At 42.5% G+C, this 9,914-nt stretch overlaps 1 protein-coding gene across 3 annotated transcripts in view; it reads left to right on the forward strand.

The window, feature by feature from the left end:
• DNAH7 (dynein axonemal heavy chain 7) overlaps positions 1-2,635 on the forward strand; it is a 262,909-nt gene extending 260,274 nt beyond the window's left edge. For all 3 annotated transcript variants that reach the window (XM_069983597.1, XM_069983598.1, XM_069983599.1), the window contains one exon: positions 2,340-2,635. In XM_069983597.1, the coding sequence (XP_069839698.1) occupies positions 2,340-2,546 (207 nt within the window). In that variant the 3' untranslated portion in view covers positions 2,547-2,635. The remainder of the gene's footprint in view (positions 1-2,339) is intronic.
• Positions 2,636-9,914: the final 7,279 nt, after the last annotated feature.

A 9,914-nucleotide genomic window follows, 5' to 3' on the forward strand; every position in this document is an offset into this window, starting at 1 on the left:
ATCATCATACTACTACCCCTTCATCCTACTGCTCCTTCATCATCATATTACTACCCCTTCATCCTCCTCCTGCCCCTCAAGCATCATACTACTACTCCCTTCATCCTCCTGCCCTTCCATCATCATAGTACTACCCCTCTCTTCCTCCTGCCCCTCCATCATCATACTTCTTCCCCCTTTATCCTCCTCCTGTCCCTTCATCATACCAATACCCCCTTCAGCATCATCTTGTCTCTTCATCTGTATTTAAAACAAAAAAAGCTATACTTACCTCACCAGTATGGTTCCTCTTGTCCCCCAGGGACACCTCTCCCTGCTCTGCATGAGTGACACCACTCACGCTGTAAGGGGGTGGGGCTTCCCGTATCAGGGGGGGCGGAGCTTCCCAGTACGTACCCGGGACATGGTTTTGCCGGGGCTGTCTCCTCAGAATCGGGACAGTCCCGGCAGAACCGGGACTGTTGGCAACTATGTATTTGCTGTATATGTGTATACTGTATATGTGTCTCCATGGTAACAGAAAACAACTTGTGGTAAGGGTGTGTTCACATGCAGTGGGTCTCTCTGTTCCAAATCCACCAATTATTTCCCCCTCTATTCAATAACCAGCCAGGTAAAACACCAAGCAGCCGCAGGAGTTCTACCAGGGTAAAAAGGCCATTTATTTTAGACAAATAAAACCAGCCTGTTACTGGCTAGACTGGGAATTTTTTGACCCTCTGGGCCTTGCAGTACCCGGCTCTTTCCAGTACGCTTGTGGTAGATACTGGGGTAATAATGTGGGGTTGTAACTGTTTGTGGGTGGACCCTAAGCGCTAGTTAATAATTGACCACTTCACTACTAATCCTTTATCCATTTTCCTGGAAAAATACAAGTGTCAGTTGTCATTGTAGTCCACAGAGTAAGATGAAGTCGATGTAGGACAAAAAATTGAAAAAAAATGTTAGCAAATGGAGATTATTACACAAGCAAGCTGCGGCCTCTAGTGTAGCAGTGTTAAAGTGTACCTGTCATTATAAAAAAACTTTTGACATGTCATAGAGACATGTGAAAAGGTTCGGGTCTGAGCGCTTATACCCTTACCAATCGGGAAATAGAGCCAGTAGAAGACACACTACAGCGCGTCCACTCTGCTCTGAATTTTAAAAAAAGAGTCAGACTTGTAATGTCCTATGGAGCTCGACTCGACTTTTTTTTATCGCTGCAGCTGCGGTCCTCTCCCCGCTCTCCTGATTGGTACAGGTCTGAGCACTGTTTAAAGGGGTATTCCGCTAAAAAAATACAGGAAATACAGCAGCCCCTGCACAGGTCTCCTGGCTGAAGACTTCAAAAGCAGCAGCAGCACAGAGCCTGCAAGGCAGTGAGGAAAAAGTGAGGGCGGAGGGACGTGAACACAGGGAGGAAACAGCAATGGATGAGGGAGGGAGAGACATGAACGCGGGGGAGGAAACAGAGCGATGGATGATGGAGGGAGAGACGTGAATGAACTGAGGAAACAGAGCGATGGATGATGGAGGTAGAGACATGAACACAGGGAGGAAACAGCAATAAGGAAGGGAGATGTGAACGCAGGGAGGAAACAGCAATGGATGAGGGAGAGACCTAATTGCGGGGGAGGAAAGAGAACGATGGATGAGGGAGGGAGAGACATGAACGCAGGGAGGAAACAGCAATAAGGAAGGGAGATGTGAACGCAGGGAGGAAACAGCAATGGATGAGGGAGAGACCTAATTGCGGGGGAGGAAAGAGATCGATGGATGAGGGAGGGAGAGACATGAACGCAGGGAGGAAACAGCAATGAGGGAGGGAGATGTAAACGCAGGGAGGTAACGGCAATGGATGAGGAAGAGAGAAAGTATGACAGGATGGAGGAGGGGGAGGGAGACATAGGAGATGCGGTGACATGCTGGGAGTTGTAGTCCTGGCCAGCGCTATATTGAAAAGCATGACAGAAATTTTAAAACTTCGAAATGGAGAACAAAAGCATGAAGATTTAAATGCAAGAATGGTGTCTAAATGCTCAGGGGGACACAGTGGGGGAGAATTATGAAGGGGTGTAAATATACCTGGTGTAAATTACCCTCAGCAACCAATCACAGCTCCTCTTTTATTCTACCAGAGCTGAAAGCTGAGCTGTGATTGGCTGCTGTGGGCAGTTTACACCAGGTGTATATTTACACCCTTTCATAAATCCCCCCCAGTGAGTACAACAGGGCTGCTTTTGCAATTCTTTCTTTAAACTGAATTGGGTGGAATACCCCTTTAAGAAACTTTGAAATATATCTTATTACAGAAAAGTGTTTTTCTCTCGATTTGTCAGAATCCTCTTTTTTTTCAGATGTGGCTGAAACCGTGTAAGAGATCAGAAATCCCACAAAAACCAAGTTATCTTGCACCAGTTTACAAGACCAGTGAAAGAAGAGGAACATTATCTACTACCGGACACTCAACCAATTTTGTTGTTGCAATGACCCTTCCATCTGATAAACCTGAGGAGCACTGGATTGGACGAGGAGTCGCACTGCTGTGCCAACTTAACTCTTAAATTGTTTAAGTTCAGTAATAGTTTTACCTGGTAGTTTTTTGAAACTCTTTAATTTTACAGAAACAAAATAACAATAAAATCGATATTTTGAAAGACATTTTATTTGATGTTTTTGGGTGTGTATATTATACAAGAATATACAATTTAGTTTTAACATTTGGACATATTATTTTCTATTTCCAACTTAACAATCATAGCATAGTAAGGACTAAGGGCCAGTTCATAGCATAGTATAGACTAAGGGCCGCGGAATCCTGTCTGCCCTCCCATAGAGAAACAGTGTCACACTGGGTGCAATGCAAGGAAAACTAAATTTATTAAGCATGTATGCCGGTTTTTTGGAATACAAAAGTCACACATCTTTGCACAAGCTCGCAGTTTGCAAAACAATATGTGACCCTTCGCTTTTTCTTGCCAGCGGCCACTTTTTAAAAAGGGGGGAGTGGACTTGTGTAAAGGGGCAGGGCTTCCTGCATCTACTGGATTCATTACTTCAGAGTATGCTGTGGAAGCCGCTCGCTTCATTGTGTGAACTCACAGGGTTTCCTACGGTCGCAATTCATTGAATTTCGGCCGCAAAAAACTGACATGTCAGTTATGTGCGGCCCCATACGGGATCCCGTCCAGAGGGTATATGATGTGTATACGCTCCGGCCTGGGATCCCACAGAAGATAAGGCTATGTCCAGACCGCACAAAGTATGTCCGTTATTGCCGATGGCAACAACGGCTGTACTTTTACCTAGTGTGAACATAGCCTAAGGCCAGGTTCAGACTATGTAACTGTGCGGCTGTATTTGCGGCTGTAATTGTGCGGCGGTATTTTTGGTGGTTCATGCGTACGCTGGAAAGTATAGGATATACGGCTGCACAGTGCACACTATGTATGAATCTACGGCCCGATCGTAAACGGACCCGTAAAAAATGAACAAGACCATTGTTTGCGGCTGGACATGCGGCCGTGGATTGACAGGCGGTCCGTACGGAGTACTTCAAAAATAGCCGGCAATGATGCCGAATGCCGATGCCTCTAATAGTTAATATATTAAATTAATAAAACACATTTTCTTTGTAATAAAGTCCCTTTCGTTGGTCAATAATTTAATTCTAACGAATCCATCATTTTGCAATTAAATATACTGTTAAAATAAATAGATAAATAAATAAATGTATATTTATATATATATTTATTTTTTGACAGTATATTTAATTGCACAATGATGGATTCGTTAGAATTAAATTATTGAACAACTAAACTGAATTTATTTAATCGAAAATGTGTTTTATTAATTAAATATTAATTAGTACAGGAAGCTCCATAAGCCGTTAATTCATATTGCCGGCAATAGAGCATTATGTACTAATCATCACTTTACTTTAATGAAAACATCAAATGTTTCTTCTAATTATGTTATCACAATAGCATTATTAGAAGAAACATTTAGAATTACATGTGCCCTCAGCCGATCGGCTGAGCGCACATATAATGAGCCGGTCCGCAGTACAGTGACTTCATTGTGCTGCGGACCAGCGAAGAGACAACATCGGGGTGAGTATAGAGCTCTCCCCACCCCCTCCCCAGCACTGCACCCCTCCCAGCAAGGAAGGGGGTGTCAGTTAACCCCTTCCTTGCTGGGATGGGTGCAGTCTGACATCAGTCTGGCCCCCAAGTGGTTAAGGGGGTTGCAATACATCCTCCCTTAACCCCTTGGGGGCCAGACTGTAAGCAGCGATCTGTAAAGATGCTGCATACTGTAAGGTGCACAACACCGCTCACAATGATGGGTGTTGTGCTCCTGTTTGTGTGTTTTTTGTGTGTTTCTCCCTTTTTGTTTTTCAGATATCGGTATCCTGGGGATTACGTCGGATTCCATGGACTACGTCGATGACCAGCGTTTTTTTTTTTTTTTTAATAAAATGGTCAATGAGGGGTGTGGGGGTGTTTTTATGTGAATAAAAATTTTTTTTATCTTGTCTTTATTTCTTTACTTTATAGACTTAGTAGTGGAAGCCGTCTAATAGACGGAATCCATTACTAAGTTGGGGCCTAGTGTTAGCCGGTATAAAATGGCTAACACTAACCCCCTATTATTACCCCAGTACCCAATGCCACCAGGGGTACTGGGAAGAGCCTGGTGCCAGTGGTCCTGGAGCGTCAAAATTGGTGCTCCTGGACCGGGCGGCAGCAGGCTGGTAAGATTTAGGTTGGGGAGGGCCTAAACTAATGGCTCTTCCCACCCTGGTGTTACCAGGCTGCTGTCGTTTGGTTTTTAACATGGCTGGTTATAAAAATAGGGGGGACCCTATGCGTTTTTTTTTTATTTATTTATTTAAAAAAAAAAAAACGCATAGGGTCCCCCCTATTGTTATAACCAGCCGGGTTAAAAACCAAACGACAGCAGCCTGGTAACACCAGGGTGGGAAGAGCCATTGGTTTAGGCCCTCCCCAGCCTAAATTTTACCAGCCTGCTGCCGCCCGGTCCGGGAGCGCCAATTTTGACGCTCCGGGACCACTGGCACCCGGCTCTTCCCAGTACCCCTAGTGGCATTGGGTATTGGGGTAATAATAGGGGGTTAGTGTTAGCCATTTTATACCGGCTAACACTAGGCCCCAACTTAGTAATGGATTCCGTCTATTAGACGGCTTCCACTACTAAGTCTATAAAGTAAAGAAATAAAGACAAGACACAAGTTAAAACATTTTTTTATTCAAATAAAAACACCCCCACACCCCTCATTGACCATTTTATTAAAAAAATAAATAAAAAAACGCTGGTCATCGACGTAGTCCACGGAATCCGACGTAATCCCCAGGATACCGATATCTGAAAAACAAAAAGGGAGAAACACACAAAAAACACACAAACAGGAGCACAACACCCATCATTGTGAGCGGTGTTGTGCACCTTACAGTATGCAGCATCTTTACAGATCGCTGCTTACAGTCTGGCCCCCAAGGGGTTAAGGGAGGATGTATTGCATCCCCCTTAACCCCTTGGGGGCCAGACTGATGTCAGACTGCACCCATCCCAGCAAGGAAGGGGTTAAGTGACCCCCCTTCCTTGCTGGGAGGGGTGCAGTGCTGGGGAGGGGGTGGGGAGAGCTCTATACTCACCCCGATGTGTCCTCTTCGCTGGTCCGCAGCACAATGAAGTCACTGTGCTGCGGACCGGCTCATTATATGTGCGCTCAGCCGATCAGCCAATCAGCTGAGCGCACATATAATTCTAAATGTTTCTTCTAATAATGCTATTGTGATAACATAATTAGAAGAAACATTTGATGTTTTCATTAAAGTGATGATTAGTACAGAATGCTCTTTTGCTGGCAATATGAATTAACGGCTTATGGAGCTTCCTGTACTAATTAATATTTAATTAATAAAACACATTTTCGATTAAATAAATTCAGTTTCGTTCTTCAATAATTTAATTCTAACGAATCCATCATTTTGCAATTAAATATACTGTCAAAAAATAAATATATATATAAATATACATTTATTTATATATCTATTTATTTTAACAGTATATTTAATTGCAAAATGATGGATTCGTTTAAATTTAATTATTGAACAACGAAAGGCACTTTATTACAACGAAAATGTGTTTTATTTTAATAGATTAACCATGAGAGACATCGGCATTAGTGCAGAGGATCGCAAACCCCGGTAATAGCAATTCATGTAAACTGTGTTCCCTGCTTTCCCAGATGCATCCAGAGGTGTTTGCATCACTTTCTTAAGATTTTATTTGTTATTTTTAGTTGAACCAGATTTCCAAGTAAATGACCGTATGTTTTGAGCCGCATGTCTATTTTTTCCCACGGCCGTAGTTTCATCCGCACATTTACAGCCGCATAAAAAATACAGCCGCACAGTTACATAGTGTGAACCTAGCCTTATACTGTAATCGGATGCCACCTCTGCAACAAAGCAGTTTGTAAATGTATACCCTCCAATGGCCTTTAACATCAACTGTGAGTGGAATTATTGAAAACTGGAAGTGTTTAGAAACTCATCTACAAAGTAGTAGACACAAAGTGCAGAGCAGGGTTGCCGAGTGCAGAAATGCATAATGCATAAAAGTTGTCAATGCTCTGCTGGCAAGCCATATATTTTCAAGTTTAATACTGAGCATTGGACGAAGTTCTATTAAAAATGTCCCCACTGAACTATGGAGAAGCAGAAATGTGTTCTGTGGGGTGAGGAATCAGGCGTCTTAGATGGACAAGTCAGTATACTGGTTCTACACTCACTGGCCACTTTATTAGGTACACCTGTCCAACTGCACGTTACCACTTAATTTCTAATCAGCCAATCACATGGCGGCAACTCAGTGCATTTAGGCATGTAGACATGGTCAAGACAATCTCCTGCAGTTCAAACCGAGCATCAGTATGGGGAAGAAAGGTGATTTGAGTGCCTTTGAACGTGGCATGGTTGTTGGTGCCAGAAGGGCTGGTCTGAGTATTTCAGAAACTGCTGATCTACTGAGATTTTCACGCACAACCATCTCTAGGGTTTACAGAGAATGGTCCGAAAAAGAAAAAACATCCAGTGAGCGGCAGTTCTGTGGGCGGAAATGCCTTGTTGATGCCAGAGGTCAGAGGAGAATGGGCAGACTGGTTCGAGCTGATAGAAAGGCAACAGTGAATCAAATAGCCAACCGTTACAACCAAGGTAGGCAGAAGAGAATGTCTGAATGCACAGTACGTCGAACTTTGAGGCAGATGGGCTACAGCAGCAGAAGACCACACCGGGTGCCACTCCTTTCAGCTAACAGGAAACTGAGGCTACAATTTGCACAAGCTCATCGAAATTGGACAGTAGAAGATTGGAAAAACATTGCCTGGTCTGATGAGTCTCGATTTCTGCTGTGACATTCGGATGGTAGGGTCAGAATTTGGCGTCAACAACATGAAAGCATGGATCCATCCTGCCTTGTATCAATGGTTCAGGCTGGTGGTGGTGGTGTCATAGTGTGGGGAATATTTTCTTGGCACTCTTTGGGCCCCTTGGTACCAATTGAGCATTGTTGCAACGCCACAGCCTACCTGAGTATTGTTGCTGACCATGTCCATCCCTTTATGACCACAATGTACCCAACATCTGATGGCTACTTTCAGCAGGATAATGCGCCATGTCATAAAGCTAGAATCATCTCAGACTGGTTTCTTGAACATGACAATGAGTTCACTGTACTCAAATGGCCTCCACAGTCATCAGATCTCAATCCAATAGAGCATCTTTGGGATGTGGTGGAACGGGAGATTCCCATCATGGATGTGTAGCCGACAAATCTGCGGCAACTGTGTGATGCCATCATGTCAATATGGACCAAAATCTCTGAGGAATGCTTCCAGCACCTTGTTGTATCTATGCCACGAAGAATTGAGGCAGTTCTGAAGGCAAAAGGGGGTCCAACCCGTTACTAGCATGGTGCACCTAATAAAGTCGCCGGTGAGTGTAGTCATGTATACTGGCCCAATAACACTCTTTCAGGCTAATGTAATCCTATAGACGAGTGTAGTATTCGCATCGGGAGGTTAGGTGTACATCTAGATATAGATGAAAAATGTAATTTGAACAGGACCTTGTATGGGTGTGTGCAATAGTGTACATATACAGTGCTCTACAGTAACACTAGTGTACAGTGAACAATCTTGTTCTATCTATCCGCATGTACAAGCCATAAGTTTACTACCATATAAAGTACCAACAAAGTTTTACCATAAACAGCCAGTATCATATATTTTCCTAGAAATTTAATATGTGAAAGATACATTAGTAATATAGTAGCACAATGAGAATCATATTTTATTTTTCTATCATATTGCCTATACTGTAATACTTCTCTGTGCTGCTGTTTTACTGTAGCACCGGGAATAGCAGCATCACTGTGGCACCAGTACACAGCAATGCAGCAGCTTAGGATTTACTGCAGAGGCAATGTGATGCTACAGACAATGTTCTGTTGGGACACAAAGGGTCCTGGCAATTATTTGGATGCTACTTTGACATGTACCACCTACCTAAAAAAATGTCATACCAAGTTAAAGGAGTTATCTGGGTAACAAAAACAATATTCTAAAAATCACCCTTCCCAATACCACCCTATGTCTAATATACATGTTTAACCTATCTTGCACCCTTTTCCTGTTTTTTTTTCCTCATATTTACCTGCTCTGGACATCTAAAATGATTTTCTCTATGTCTACTCCGACAATGCTCAGCTCCCTCTTCCCCCTCCCTTTGTAGACACAGGACATGGGATCTCCTCTCCAGGGGCTGGGTTAGCTGTCTATTGGAGACAACATCTTCATTATCTCTAAGGACAGCCACTGTTCTATTTTTAATGTTTGGTGTTCTCTATTTTTAATAATGTTTTATATATGTGATACAATAAAGACTTTTTTGCTACATAAATTCAGTTTTTTTCTTTGGTTTTTGTTTAGTATTAGTGCTGTAGTAGCATAATAAACTTCATGCATATGAGGGGACTGTGATATTTATATATTTCTTTGTATGTCAACAAATTTTGAGTAAAAATCATCTCCATGCACCTGATCACTGCTAGTGAATGTACTGCTTCCATAGACTTGAGGTCCTTTTACACAGACAGATTTATCAGACTATAAACAGAAAACAGGTCATAAAGAAAAGACTGATATTTCTCCTCTTTTCAAATCCATTCCTGGTTTTGGCATAAAAAGTCAGATGTCAGATAAATCTGTCTGTTTAAAAGGACCCTTACAAGTGAGCCTAGGTTTCTGTAATATGAAAAGTTATAGTTCTACCTCTGCTTGCTGTCAGTGAATGCAGGCATTTGTACCTGTCTTTGTGTCACAGCTCTGTATATTGTAAGTGTTTTGGATGTTCTTAGAGTCTGGATGGAAATAGAATTTTTTCATTCACAGCAGCAAGCAGAGATCTAAACCCAAACTACACCCTTACCTCCCCGTAAACAGATGCCCATTATACAGCATATAGCTACACCATGCGTGCATCAACTCTGCTACATCATTAGTAATGATGCAAAATCTGTGAAAAAACACTCCTGTGTTTACTGTGCAATAGTATTGACAGCACTGGACAGGAAATAAAGCTAAGGTGGCGAGCCTGCAAACAGACTAATCAGGGAGATGCATGATGGGAAATGTTTTCTATCTTGGATATAGATAGGCTTTTAGAAAAATGTGTAACTTGCGAACGACAGCAGCTAGAAACACAGGAAATGGCTTAAAATACTCAGGGGGACTTGACGAGTAAGACCAGCATTTCATTTCTTACTGGATAACCCTTTAAGATATGTCAAAGAGTTCAAAGTGTTGACTTGGATTCCAAGTTGCCTACATCTCAATCCAGTGG

Source organism: Dendropsophus ebraccatus, chromosome 9 (assembly GCF_027789765.1).
Source record: "Dendropsophus ebraccatus isolate aDenEbr1 chromosome 9, aDenEbr1.pat, whole genome shotgun sequence".
Taxonomy (NCBI): domain Eukaryota; kingdom Metazoa; phylum Chordata; class Amphibia; order Anura; family Hylidae; genus Dendropsophus; species Dendropsophus ebraccatus.